Genomic DNA, 15,000 nt, shown 5'->3' with positions numbered 1-15,000 from the left:
GTTAGATATATTCATGGAAACCCAGATGAAAAGAATAAGATAATCATTTTTGCTGTGTAATGCGGTTTCTATACACACACACACACACACACACACACCTATATTACTGCTGACAAATGATTCATTGCAACTAAAATAAAAGATTTTGTTTGCAGAATAAACTAGAAAAGCTAAAAGAATTTGTTCATGTATTTTCTTTATTGAACAAAGAAAGCTGCTGAGATAAAAACATTTAAAAAGTTTTTACAGATGTGTCTTTGCTAAGATTGGCAGGATAATAGTATATACAGAAAACAATGAACACCTGCGATGTGAGAATTAACTCATTTGAGTAGGTTTCTGTCTAAAATCCCTGGATTTATCTTTAGTGTATTTATGTGACTTGTTATACTCTCGGGTGTTTTCTTTCTTTCTTTAACTCTGTTTGTCCTCGAAGTGCTCCATGTTGAGATTGTCTTTGGTCTCCAGTCCTTCAGTGAATCTTTAGTGCTTTAAAAGACCCAGTGTAGAACAACAGAGCAAGAGAAACAGCAATGTGCATAAGAACCCGAGGAAAATACAGTCTTCTGCACTATATGAACGAGCATTATATATGTAGCTCTGATAGATTCAGGTCTTCTCTCTCTCTTTCTTTCTCTCTCCCTGTCTGGATGTCTCCGTCTCGTTCGTTCCCAGGATGCACTGGGAGCCCAGTCTGTCTGCGAGTCTCCATATACTCTTCTTCACAGCAGTCCCATCTGAGCGGGGTCTGTGCAGTAAGTAATGGACACGTGTTCTGTTCCTGTCCCTGCAGGTTTGAGTCCGTGTTGGTGTTCGAGTCATGTGGGAAAGATCTTGTTTGTGTTAAATGCAAGCGGCAACATTCTGATCTGAAAAATGAAGCCTACCCGGAAGTGCGAAAAACTACAATACATCGAAAATCCGCCAGGGGAAGGTCCCAAAAGGGAGCAAATGTCCATAGCCCCCATGTTAAAATGTCCGTTTTCACAGCATAAATTCATGTTTTTACAAGTTGGTCCCATGGACTTTTATTGTATTTTTCGATAGCTTCCGAGTGCCTGACAACTGTGAGGGGGGTGATTTTTTTTTTCTAACTCGTTAGTTTAGATCGTATTTAGATATAAAATATATGACAATATGGGTGTGGTTAACTTTTAGTGACAGCTTGAGTGACAGGGAAGTCGTGGCCTAATGGTTAGAGAGTCGGACTCCCAATCGAAAGGTTGTGGGTTCGAGTCCCGGGCCGGCAGGAATTGTGGGTGGTGGGAGTGCATGTACAGTTCTCTCTCCTCCTTCAATACCACGACTTAGGTGCCCTTGAGCAAGGCATCGAACCCCCAACTGCTCCCCGGGCGCCGCAGCATAAATGATGAACACTGCTCCGGGTGTGTGCTCACAGTGTGTGTGTGTGTGTGTTCACTGCTCTGTGTGTGTGCATTTCGGATGGGTTAAAAGCAGAGCACGTATTCTGAGTATGGGTCACCATACTTGGCTGAATGTCACTTCACTTCACTTTCACTTGATTGACCGCTGACAAGGCAGCGCCACGGAGAATGACAACAAGAAGCGCCATTTTTTAATACAGTTGACATATAATACTACTGTTTCTGTATCATGAAATGTAGTTTTAAGAGGTTTTCAGGCGAGAATATAGTTGTTTAAAGCTCAAATCTGTGGTTTATTTAAAGATTTATGAAAATTTGATCCAGCGATGACCGGGCGCTCGGCGTTCATGTACCCCGCCTGAAGCAGTCTTTCCTCGGCTAGACCTTCTAAAGTTTGCCGCCAATGCAGCGGACTCTGGCGTCTCTGTAGTGGTTAAACATGAGATATAATTCATCTTGTGTATATCTAATGGGCGATTTTTGGTCTCGTAAATCTATAATTTTTTCCCTGGGCAATCGTTTTGGCTGAGGGGAAGTTTCATAACTTTATAAGCTATTTAACTTTACCGATGTATGGTTAGACTAGAGCGCTGACTTTGTATGTTTAACTGAATTGTTTGCTTTATTTGTATAGCTTCTTATACCTTTTACTTATACTTTTATAATGGCTAATATTGATAAAACTGAAATTTAACAAAATAGACTGGGTTGAGTTTTGTCATTTTAAATTTTAATACAACGAAGATGATCTGTAATGTTGTTTACTGCAAAATCTGTTGTTTAGTACAAATGGACATATTGCCTGGACCATAAAATGTTTAATATTTTTATATTATATTTAAAATGAAAAGAGGCAGGTTTGTGTTTTATATTTTGTTTTTTCATAAATAGGCAAACATTATGTGTAGTTGAATATAATCAATATGCGTTGCCTGAACCACATTTGTGTGGCTATAATGTTTAAGATTTCTTTTAATGAAAACGAAAATAGTTAGTATGGTGTTTTATAACATATTTCGTTGCCTAAAATATACAGAGATAACCGAATTTGCAGAGCGAGCTGAGTGAAGCGCGCTGCGTCAGAAGGTGGGCGGGGTTAGGATTTCCCAAGATTTTCCAAGATGGCGCAGCCCATACCCCCCATAAACGGCTTCAAACTCGTTCTTCAGAAAGTTTATGGGTGACGTCACAGACGCTCTGTCCATATTTTTTACAGTCTATGGTTAAATGCACATGCACGTGCTCGTTAAGAGCAGCACGCTCAGGGTTTTCTCTTAAACCTAGTTTAGTGAGAGAACATCGCGGGCGCAAGATAGATTTCATAGAATTTCAAAACTATTGCAAAATATGATAGGCTACTGTGCAACATCAGTGAATACATTCACAGCGTTCGTTTCTTTTATTCATTGTTTTGTAGATGTTACAAAATCGTTTTGAATTAAAAAAAAAAAAAAAGATGCTTGCATGCCCAATCATCTTCAACGCATTCGTATTTATCTTGCCAGCTTGTGCGTGCACCAAATGTTTTGTTTAAAAGTAGCGAAATTTCCTATGCAAAAATTTGGTAGTAGCGATGTGTGATGCACTTTTAATTTTTTTTTTCTGTTGGTCAGTGAGGCGAGTTCTCTTGTCAAACTGAACCCACAGCGAAAAGTACATGTGGAAATCGCTCTCGCGGGAGACGCATTGATTCCTATTGAAGTGACCGCGTGCACGTGAGCACACCTGTGCGTTCACACCGCCGGCGTCGAGAGCGTCAAGGTGGCCGGAAGTCATTCATTTTCAATGTAAGCCGGAGTCGAGCAGCGGCGAGGAGAGTTGAAAATAAGTCAACTTTATGGTAATGAGCTATGACGCGGTTGGGCAGCAACCAATCGGAACGCAGAAGTCCACCGCTTGAGAGAATCCCAGAAAACGCAGCTCCGACCACATTAGTTCCCAAGCACAATGGAGGACAGGTTGATTATTGCTGTTTCGCGTTTGCAATAATCTATGATGTGTCCCTGTTTGCATACAGGGACATAAAAATAAATTAAAAGTGATACGTGGACCAAGGTGTCTGAGATTGTTCATTTTCCTGGTGAGTTGCTGATGTGATGGAATAATAATCTAATGATATAATAAATAATAGTACTGTAGTCCCAGTTTACTTTTAAACAAATTTCCCTGATTATACTTACATTAAGTAATGTTTATACTTGATTATATTTACTTAAGTAGCATTTTCAATGCAAGACTTTTACTTGCATCAGAGTATTTCTACAGTGCTTTATACATTATCAGGTAAAGGATCTTAATACTTCGTCCACAACAATATTTAATGAGGTTAACTTATAACGTTACACTCCCTGTGGTTAGTCTGCACGAGATCAACAAGCTTGTTTGCTTTGCGGCCGCTTTAAATACAAAATAATCATTCGGTCTACGTCAGAGCGCTCACGAATCTTGCGGCGTCGTGAGCAGAGCGGCAAGCGCGATTTCTGACGCTCTCGACGCCGGCGGTGTGAACGCACAGTAATAAGTTCAGAGATGAAACTTTACATTTTTTGTTGTTTTGCAAATCAAAGCAGGTGAGTATTAACTCGTGACGCAGTCCGGTGTCCCGGTGCGGGTCTGAACTTCTGCTTCCTGCAGGTGTCTCTCTATGAATGAGGGCTTTTCCGTTTCCATGGTAACAAACAGCTCGCATCCCTCTTTCTGTGCGTCTGTGCTCGTGTCCGCGAGGAGCCGCTCGTGTCAGGAGCAATGAAGGACCGAGTCACACTCATCTGGACGAGATGGAGCTTTAAATCGCCACACATGAGTTTCATTTGGCAGGAAGAACACAGAAGGGCTTTCATGCTGGCATGAAGGCGGTGTGTTTGAAAGGAGATGCTGTCATGCGTGCACGCCATGCTCTCGTGAATGTGTTTGTCCTGTAGAGTCCTGCATGTCTGCAGTGAGAGAGTGCATCACCAACCTGTCACATGCGTTAAAACTCACTTCACATTCATAACACACACACACTTCTCTAGACAATGTTAACTATCATGACAAACACGAACTTACCCCTTCATTATTACTTTATTTATAAATCATTTTCCCATTGAAGTCATAGTTTTATTAGATTAGCCACGCATTTGTTCCCAGACTGTAGCTGATAAACCTTTCTGACTCCGCGTGCACGCTCCTCGATAGAGTTTCCGGTCTTGGATGCATTGCTTTGTTGAAGTTTATAGCGCCAGACGCCTTCATTGTCCTCCGCGTGCACGCTCGCAGTGATCAATCTATCGCGAATATCCACGGTCACGCGCAGAGCCACAAATATTCAAGTCCCTCATCAGGCCGAGAGCAAGGCGCGTGGCCGCTAGATGGAGAGAGACGCGCACGCTGGGGTTCACTCCTGCTGATATTTACGAATAATGTAAAATCATTTCTGAACACTGTTCACCGAATTAAACTTTTTAAGAGCCTTGCGCGAGGGAAAATACAATTTCCGTAAGATTTACATGTATGAGCAGCATGCAAATGATGTCCTGTTTCTTCTCAGAATCAGCCTCTGAATTAATCTAATAGTTTAACTGGGGAAAGTTTAACTAGTAACTGTAAAATGGGCTACTATAATAAAATTTTTCAAAGTAATATGCTGTATTGTTTTGAACGTGTTATATTAAACAACGTCAGCCGTAATTTTGTAATTTGCGTTAATTAGCTAAATATTGAGTGAAATAAAAGAGCCGAATCTATCTTTTCTATTATGATGCTTTGGGGAAAACATTACAGAAAACATGTAGCCTATAGTAATACTTGATTAGAAACAAATGCCAGAAAATTTATTAAAAATGTGATAACGTGTTTTAATTTTATAAATATTTTCATGCTTCACAACGCGATAAAAAAGTTAAACGCTTAAAATCCAACAAATTATTTATTAACCACTAAATAACTCTGTTTTTTTATTACATTTGATATTTTCCAGTCAACGCCAAATAAACCGGATTTGTTTTATTAAATACATTAAACTCAGTTGTAACTGTGCTGAATTATTTTAGCAGTAATATAATAAATTACATCAATCCAGCAGCAGTTTAGGATTTAATTTAAATCGGAAACGTTCACAATATATAATAGCCACATATATTGATCCAAGAATGTCAGAGCCACGATATCACAATAAGAAAACCGATATGTTTTAGTTATTTAATGTGACACTTTCTTATTTTTTATGCAGTCCATTTGAAGAAAGTCTGCCAAGTCAGCTCCATCGAAAATAAGAATAAAAAAAAATCGAAGAAGAAAGGATTTTTGATTTGTTTATTGCTATCGGTTTGTTGTTGTTGTTATTATTAGGCTTTTATTACTAATTATGTTGCTGTTCAATGGAAAATTAAAGCAGTCTTCCTCATGTTCATTATAGGCTAGATGATTCATATTTTTTATTGTACAGTTTTTAGGCCTCGTTCATTTTCAATGCAAAAAAAAAACCGTTCAAATATGACGCGCATAAGAGTCGAAATTAGAAACATTTGAATTTTATTTTTAATTAGTGGTTTTATTTTTGTGGAATGAACGAAATCTGTTAAAACTAATATAGGCTATGCTGTGTAATAGTGTCAGTGCTTTTATTAATCACAATTAAAATTATTAATCAGAAGATCAAAATTATTCACCATATATTAATGACACAAAGTCACAACCATAAAATAAGAGCAGCGCAGTTCATTAATCTGAAATAATCTAATTAATTAATCTGAAAGACATGCTACTTACTTGAAGCGACGGCGAGTGACCCGAGAATAAAATCAGACATAAAAAAAGATCTAGCTACGTGATGTTACCGAACACTGAACAATGACGGACTTGATCTTAAAAACGTTCAGCTGAACGATGCGCGAGTTTGTGGCGGGTTCAGGTGTCGGTAATTACGGTTACATCTCGCTTTTGCGCAGTTCGGTTTTTTTGCGTCTGTTCGTGTTGTAGATCTACTTTGTCATCAGCTCGCATTTAGTCGTCACTGTCATTTAAAGGGTCACTGATATCTTTCCACACAGGGCTGCAGCTCTAATCGGGTGTTTAAGGGTTAACGGGTTACGCGTTCTGGGTGTTCTGAAATCTGTGGACGCTCCCCGCAGCCAATCAGAAGTTGGGACGGGTGTCTGTCTGGCCAATGGGAGTGCGCTGAGGGTCAGTGTCAGGCGCAGGTGAAGTGTACAGTAGCGCTGTGTTAGTTCACACTCGCGTTCTGGCGACGTGGACGCGCATCACCGATATCCCCTTCACGCGCGCCGCGATGCGAGCGAGCTGCCGCCTCAGGGCTCAATCTCCATCTGACCCGGATCTGGAGCTCCTCACCCCGTCGCTTTATAGTCAACAGTGACTTCTCCTGCTGAGGATGGCTGTGCGCAGTAACTCTCTGATGCCGTTCTCCATTCAAGCCATCCTGAACCGAGAAGACGAGTCTCGCCATTTGAACGATCTGGAGGTGTGTTTCTCAAAAAGCGCTTGTTGGAAGATCTTCGGTGAAATGGATGGACCGGACAGGAGCGACGAGAGAGAGCACAAGAACTACGACTCGGACTCCGGGATGAGCGAGGACAACGACAGTAAAGCGCAGATCGACGCAAAGCCCGAGAAAGACGCAGATTTAGCGGAAGAAACGGATCCGGAGTCCACGGCGGAGCACTGCAGAGCCCGGGACCGTGTGTCCGGTGAGTAAACACGTCTGATTTGAGTTTAGAAACTCTAGAGCTCCATGAACAATTCAGCGAACCGTTCCAGTATCAACTTGATCAAAAACGTTATCGGATAAACATGAAGAATCATGGCACCATGCAAAAAGTACTTTGCACGCTTTTTAATGTAGGCCTATCGTAGACGACGTGTTTGTTTATTGCACATGTGCCATAGTAATACCAAGGTATTCTATTATGCGCTTTGCAATACTTTAAAAAACTTAATCGTAGAAACGTGTTGATATAGCGTAGCCTATATAGTATCAAGATACCATATCAAAAATAAAAATAGCACTGCTATGCACGTTATTTTTTCTTCTTCATTCTAAGCATATAGATCATCGCACATAGTAATACCACAGTATGAACTTCAGAAAGAGTTATACGTAAAGCGCACGCAGTAAAGCGTGTGGGGTTGTTTTGCAGACTGTCCCGGCGGCGAGGAGAAGAGCAGCGATCAGCCCAAGCAGCGGAAGAAGCGCTCGCGCGCCGCGTTCTCTCACGCGCAGGTGTTCGAGCTCGAGCGCCGCTTCAATCATCAGCGCTATCTGTCGGGACCGGAGCGCGCGGACCTCGCCGCCTCCCTCAAACTCACCGAGACGCAGGTCAAGATCTGGTTCCAGAACCGACGGTACAAAACCAAGCGACGCCAGATGGCCGCCGATCTGCTGGCCTCGGCCCCGGCGGCGAAGAAGGTGGCCGTGAAGGTGCTGGTCCGGGACGACCGGAGACAATACAGCCCCGGAGAACTACTGCGACCGCCGCTGCTCTCCCTGCAGCCGCCCTATTACTACCCGTACACGTACTGCCTGCCCGCCTGGAGCCTGTCCTCCTGCTCCGGGAGCCAGTGACACCGGGACTCACGACTATTTATTCTCCTAAAGACAGTCGTTTACTGAACACACCGACCGAGGAGCCAAAACCGGGAGATTTACGGCCGAAGCTGCCAGGACTATACCCGTTTTACTCCCTTTAAAACAGCATTAGGATGTGATCTCAGAATGTGTCGGGTTTTAGCAAAACATTGTTTCTTCTGGTCGGAAACAGCACTTGATGTCGTTACTGCGCGCTCGGTAACGGTAAGACTGGCACTTTCCCCCACAATACAAACGATTACAATCAGAGACCGATACTGCTTTGGTGGACTCGAGGACATCTCAACCTTTACTCCACATGTATGTTTTCATATTAGTGTAACGAGTTTTGTTTAATGAAAAGGAAACATTAAAACATATGACGCATAATTTCAGTCGTGTTTCTCGTATTTTATGAGGTCTGTCATTTCAACCAATCCTCAAAGTAAAGCATGAAATTAATGCCCCGTGACACGAGCCACTGGAGTCACTAAATTACTGAGAAACAGCCAGAGAGAGCCCTACCCCGCCCCGTGTGTCCAGCTATTTGTGTTAATTCCGCCTTAATATTTCAGATCCGCATAAAAAGCTTCTCTTCGTTTGTTAATATTTATTGAAGACGGAAAAGAAGAAACTTCGGACTAATTATACTGAAATTCGTGTCCGCGATAAAAGATTTGAAACAGTGCAAACAATAACATCAACAAATATAATCAAACATCACCGCTGTGTTCAGTCATACTAATTATGATAATAATGTTATTGTTATTATAATGATTTAATGTTATTTTGTATCGCGTTTCAAACGCTTTGATCCAGGCCTCGCGAGTCTCTCAATACCGATGACTGGAAATATGTGTGAATATAAATGTCAATTACATTTCAATAAAAAAAAAAATATTATGTGCATATACATTTCGCTTGGATGATTCCTTATTCTGGCACAGTGAATTATTTACGAAATTGTTATTAGTGCTTTCTTATGCAATGAAATACACCCAATACTTTAAGCGTTTGCTTGATAGAAAAAAAATCAGATATAAAAGAGACTGTGGAATGGGCTCTGTGGTGTTAATTGCATTCTAATGAGGAGACAAGCAGCTGTTAGACTCCATCACTCTTCAAATATTAAGACTGTGATTGACAGACAGAAACGATCAGGTCAGGACTGTCTTGTCTTCTGTATGTGCAGTATAAATGCGCGTTCATGTGAAGAGCTGGTGTGTGTCGGGATTGTGAAGGGAACATCAAATTTACTGACACTGTGTTTTCGTTTTTCAGTTTAGTCTTTGGGATCAAATTAGTTTTTGTGTGGAGAAATAAAAAAAAATAAAACATCATATCTCATTATTGAGTCTTGATGTATATGCCAAACGTCAGTAAAGTCATACTTTTCACAAAAAAATTGTTTGTCACCAGGCTACAAGGAGCCTGACTATAAATGACATGAAATAAGAAATAAGGTCACATCAGGCCTGTGTGAGCGCGTTATTTAACAACCCATGTGTTTAATATCGCTTTAAAAACACCGAAGAATCATCACAATTCATCCTGTTTCCTTTGTTGGCAGTTTTCAGGTGGAAAGTTGGATTTTAATAACAGACTTACGTTGAATGCTGGAAAATGTGAGGCATATTTGACATTAATCTTGACATTAATAACTTGCTGTTGGCTTTGAATCCATTGATGCCAACGAGAGGTTATTCTGAGGCCTATAGAGAAACTCCAGCAGTTTCAGAAAAATAAAAAAGTACAGTCTCAACATGAGTATTTTCCCTAAGTGTGTGTGTGTTTTGGGTTGAAATGGGTCGGTGCATTGCACTGGAGACTATTTGTTGAGTCATTTAAAGACTTTGGCACCTCGCTGCCTTAAATTTTATTATTATCTAATTTATTTATTTCGGTGTAATGTCGTTGTTTCAGCTTGCGTTTTTGAGCTGAAACAACAGTTGTACCAACTAGTTCTTTCATCTTAGTTGAGGGCAAATAAACAGGCTACATAATCTTATTGTCTGGAAAATATATAAATATATAATTTTTCCACAAAAAAAAAAAGCTGAAATTGCAAAATCACAAAATTATTTTTTAAGGGGAGGAAGACCTTGAATTGATGGTCGATATTTTGCAGTGATCTCTCAGCGAGCGCGTGCATGTGCTGAGAGTGATGCATCCAGAGAAGAGCACGAGCCTTCACATTCTTCAGCATAAATGCAGCGAGTCCGACGGTTCAACTTTCCGGGAAAATGTGTGTAATGACCAAGAAAAAAGAGAGAAGAGGGAGCAGGGCCTTAAGCTTTAGTCTCAAGCACACACTGACTGCAAATCGTTCGCAGATGGAGCTATATTTCGCTCCAAACGCGATTGATCACACGCGCACTCACAAAATAAACTCTAAAATAGTCTTTTTAGATCAAGGTTTTATTGCAAGCTTTTTATTTCAACCAGTGCACGACGCTTTTCTGTGACGCCATGACGTCAAACCCGAGCTGATTCGAATTGAAGTGTGCACGGAGTTCTGACGTCGTTATTGGATCATGTGTTGTGTGTTCAGTGTTTCCCGCGTGTCATTTGTCATCTTTAGTCCACTAGTCTATATTTTGACAGGATTTGCAACTTTAACACGGCCTTCAGGTTTCAGTGCATAAGTAGTTTTTTACTATCCCGTGAATGCCTGTATAGTTTTGCTCAAATTTTGGATGTCAAGGACAATTTCTTTATACACGCTAATAGAGCGCGCCTGTCACACATAATGGCGCGTAATCAGGGCAATCATTTTCCCGCGCAGAGACATGAGCCAGTTGTTGTTCTAGATCCAGTTTCACGTTTAATGAAAGAAATTTAATTTAATTTAAAATGGTCATTTCAGACACTCCACTCACAATCGTCCACCTGCGAGGCGTTCATGCATCTCCCAACTGAGTGATGTTTTCTCTTCTGCTCGACTCTCAGGCATCGGATCCTCAGGAGTCCCGCAGATAAAGTGCGTGATGTGAAGCAGATGTCCCGCGCGTGGAAATGCTTAACAGGTGCGCGCGCGCGTGCGTTTAACCTCGCGCCTCCAGCAGTTAACACGTCACAGCATCGCTCTAATTATCACATCTAATCATCATGTCCAATTACACTCCAGCTTGACTTTTGCCATGTTTCTGCGATAAATGGGCTATTTAGGAGCGTGTCGAAAACTGAACGGGAAGATGCTTTGAAATTTCTCTGGCTTTTAAATAAAAATACAGATCAGATGAGAAGTCGCTTTACAATTTTACAAACTATTTATTGTAATTATTGTAGTTTTCTAAGATTTCATGTCATGCAAATAATGCTTTACAATAATTTAAAATAATACACCAGTCTTCTATTAGTAGTAGTAGTATTATTGTTGTTGTCTAAAATTAAATGTAGCTAGGTAATGCAAATTATGCTTTCAAATAATTTAAAACAATACACTATTATTTATTATTATTATTAATTTAGTGTAAGTATTCAAAAATGTTATTACAAGCATGCCTATTAATAATTTTAAATAATACACTCGGCTAATAATAATAATAATAATACTTCATAATTAAATTTTTATCTAGCGATTTTCTCTGTTTTGCTCTCTCTCTCTCTCTCTCTCTCTCTCTCTCTCTCTCTCTCTCTCTCTGTGTGTGTGTGTGTGTGTGTTTCTAGATTTGTGGTAACAACTAGGCTTATAAGACATATAATTATAACTTTGGTTGGGCAAAATGAGACGTTAATGCTCAGGTACATAAATAAAAAAGCGTTTGTATAGATTAATCTGATTTTAAGTTTCTGTAGCCTATTTTTTAACTCCGATCTCTCGTGTGTTAACATTTATGCTCTCAGGCCTATTTATGCATCTGTTTGTTTATGAAAATGTTATGTTCCTGTATTGAATGCAAACGTATTATTATTGCTAAATATCTGCTATTGCATTACTTATTCACGGTAGGCCTGCACGTGCACATGTTGTATGAGGCCTGTCACGTGACGCGCGCTGTCGGATAATATTCTTTCTTTTAATTTGCAACTAATAAAAATGCATATCTTTTATTTCGCGTCCGTTGTCTCAGATAAACTCTGAAAGCTGGCGAATATTGCTTGAACTGCAGGAGTGTGCTCGTTAATGTCCCGAGCGTCGCGTTTAGTCTCTCGGTGTCTTCTCGTGATTTATCTCCATCAGGTCCAGCCTCTCCGTGACTCTCCGACAGCAGATGGATGCTCTTCTGTGATGTCCAGACTCTGCTGATTGTGTGAGTAAAGCCGAGTGTGTTGTTGTCTGTTTTCAGAGGATAATAGATGATATTTGATCTCTGGGGTGGAGAAATCTCTGAAAAGATGATTCTCAAACTGGGCTTGCAAACATTTAAGCTCAAACAAATGAGTGCAGTTTGCGGTTTATTTTTATTTTTTACTTTAACTGATTTAAATGAGTTGGACTTACTCATCGCAGTTAATTCAGACTTTTACAAATGAACTTAATCACGTTTCAGGTGTGACATGAAAAGAAGAACTGTGTGTGTGTGTGTGTGTGTGTGTTTCATATGACACCCGACACACCCAGTGATCATACAATACATAAGGTGCTAGTCTCTTTCTTTCTTTCTTTCTTTTTGTAAGTTATTTCATGGTTTTATGTAAATACTGTTGTTGGCCCTAAACTCTCACCATAAGAGATTTTTAACATAAAAAACGAAACTTTTTTTAGATTATATAAATAATGTCCCTATTGGATTCTTGTTTCTTCCAGATCACTTCTGGGGACAAACTCATTCTAAAGTACATCTACAATTACCTTAATAATGATAATAATAATGTTGACATGTTTGAACATGGTAATGTCTGAATTTTAAGTTACTAAGATATTTAAGATATATGTGACCTTCACAGTTTATTATAATTAAGTTACATTTTTTTAATAAGAAGTTTGTAATTCTTTTTCTTTTTTTCTTTTGTGAATGAAAATCTCCATCTTTCTCATATTCAGAGTTGCAGATATATAATTAATTATGTCCAATAATCAAAGGCACTGTTATCAAAAACATTCAATTTTAATATTTCTTATAGTTTTATTCAATGTATTTATAAATCTGTTGATTGAGTGAATTATTTGATCAAAACCAAAAATCTGTCTTTTCCGGCTCAAATATTTTAACTTGTTTAAATCAATAGCATGACAGCCGGAGTTTAAAATACCAAATCACTTCATGGTTATAGAATGTTTTAGAAAAGATCTGGAGGTAACAAAAAAATACAAATATAAATAAAAAAGATGTGAGTTTTTATTGTTTCTTCATAAGATTTTAAAGTTAAAGTACAGGAAAGAGGTTATTCCGACTGTTTAAGAGCTGTTCACTGAAAGCCATTGTTTGGGGAACTGGAAGTTGTTCTTAAAAGGCATTGAAAACACAGTGCACTTATTAATTATGAATGCTGAGATGCTGATGGGTCTTCATTGAATATAATATACAGGTCATTTTCAACACTTCTCATCTGTATTAGTTGTTCAAATCCTGTTTCAGTTGTTTGTCATGAAGTGCGCTCTCTAAACTGAGATTATGGGGAAATGTTCCAATATTGTTTTAACATGCAGAAGATTGATTTCTGCTCGTTTAGTGGATGAAGATAATGAAAATGAAGATTCTTATGTGGAAAATTGTCAATCTTTGAAGAAGTTTGGTGTTTAAAAGAAATGTTATGCAAGATAAGTGATGGTTGTTTATTTGTTTTTATTTGTGTAAATGATTATGTAATCTCTCTCTCTCTATTCAAATTCAAAATTGCTTCATTGGCATGAATGTAAATGATACAATATTGCCAAAGCTTAGTATACAAATGCAAAAAAAAAAAAATATTAATATAACAATAATAATAATTAAATGAACATCACAGTAATGGAACTGAATATTATAACATCTTAGAATATTAAACTGTAACAAAATATAATATGTGAACATTCTTTCTCTCTCTCTCTCTCTCTCTTGTCTCCATGGCAACATCGGAAGCTTCAAGAAGGACGAGTCCATTCCGGCGGCGTCGGGGGCGCGCAGTCCACGCAAACACCGTAAGTCGTGCTCGCTCCCGAGTTAAACCTCAGTCTGATAGCCGGTGAGTTTTTCCGGATAATTCTGGGATTGTGAGGCTATATAGAGCGTGTTTTAGAGCAGATGAGGATGAGAAAGGGAAGATGGCCTCGAGCGGATCCGTGATCAGATTATCGCTGCTCTGAGATCTGCCGCCGGTCCGGTGCTCGGTTCTCCGGTGTGTCGCTGTGTCGGAGGATGTCGGACTCGGAGGAGGAGATCCAGGAGCGGCAGCTGAAGATCGTGCTGCTGGGAGACGGAGCGTCCGGAAAGGTAGGAAACAAACGAGAAATCAATCCGAATCCATCGATTTATGATCAGATATGAGCAGAAGAAACTCTCATCTGATCAGATTCAGGTCACACTCTATATAGAGCCCAACTCTCGCCTATAGATTATATACAGATCCAAAATATTTATATTAGTGGCGGTATATACATACATAAACACGACCTGTAGCTACATGTTATTATAATGTAGCCATGGCAACTGGACTGTGATTCATGTTTTTAAAAGAACATCAAATTGTTGCTAAAATGGTGAAATATTATTACAATTTAAAATAACTGTTTCCTATTGTAAAATATATTAAAAAGCAATATATTACTGTGATTTAAAGCTGAATTTTCAGCATCATTACGCCAGTCTTCAGTGTCACGTGATCTTCGAAATCATAACGTGCTGATTTGCATACACACACACACACACACACACACACACACACAATGACACGCGTGTGTGTGTGTGTATATATATAAGGAAAGGGAGCAAACTTTGTTTTTCCTTCTGTATTTGAATATTTAGCCTTTAATTTATTTGTATTTATATATGATATTACCTATATATATATATATATATATATATATATATATATATATATATATATATACAGTACAGACCAAAAGTTTGGAAACATTACTATTTTTAATGTTTTTGAAAGAAGTTTCTTCTGTTCATCAAGTCTGCA

General features: G+C 39.2%; 2 protein-coding genes across 4 annotated transcripts in view; both read left to right on the top strand.

The window, feature by feature from the left end:
* The first annotated feature begins 6,647 nt into the window (after positions 1–6,647).
* On the top strand, positions 6,648–8,340 carry nkx3-2 (NK3 homeobox 2). The gene is made up of 2 exons (XM_059522283.1): positions 6,648–7,072; positions 7,523–8,340. The coding sequence occupies exons 1-2, from the start codon at positions 6,757–6,759 to the stop codon at positions 7,945–7,947; spliced, it is 741 nt and encodes a 246-aa protein (XP_059378266.1). The 5' UTR covers positions 6,648–6,756; the 3' UTR covers positions 7,948–8,340.
* A 5,603-nt stretch (positions 8,341–13,943) lies between these two features.
* Positions 13,944–15,000, top strand: part of LOC132114168 (ras-related protein Rab-28-like) — a 17,465-nt gene continuing 16,408 nt past the window's right edge. The window contains exon 1 of one of the 3 annotated variants that reach the window (XM_059522280.1): positions 13,944–14,306. In XM_059522280.1, coding sequence (XP_059378263.1) covers positions 14,232–14,306 — 75 coding nt within the window. In that variant the 5' untranslated portion in view covers positions 13,944–14,231. The remainder of the gene's footprint in view (positions 14,307–15,000) is intronic. The other 2 variants (XM_059522279.1, XM_059522278.1) reach the window with 2 other exon arrangements.

This window comes from Carassius carassius, chromosome 33, assembly GCF_963082965.1.
Source record: "Carassius carassius chromosome 33, fCarCar2.1, whole genome shotgun sequence".
Lineage (NCBI taxonomy): Eukaryota > Metazoa > Chordata > Actinopteri > Cypriniformes > Cyprinidae > Carassius > Carassius carassius.
Note: the sequence above shows the minus strand (reverse complement) of the source record. Positions and strands in the feature narration are given on the sequence as shown.

Excerpts from the sequence above, each read along its gene's own strand:
- nkx3-2 (XM_059522283.1), top strand. The coding sequence starts at position 6,757 with ATGGCTGTGCGCAGTAACTCTCTGATGCCGTTCTCCATTCAAGCCATC. Across the intron at positions 7,073-7,522 it reads AGCCCGGGACCGTGTGTCCG|ACTGTCCCGGCGGCGAGGAG; the intron begins GTGAGTAAACAC and ends GTTGTTTTGCAG.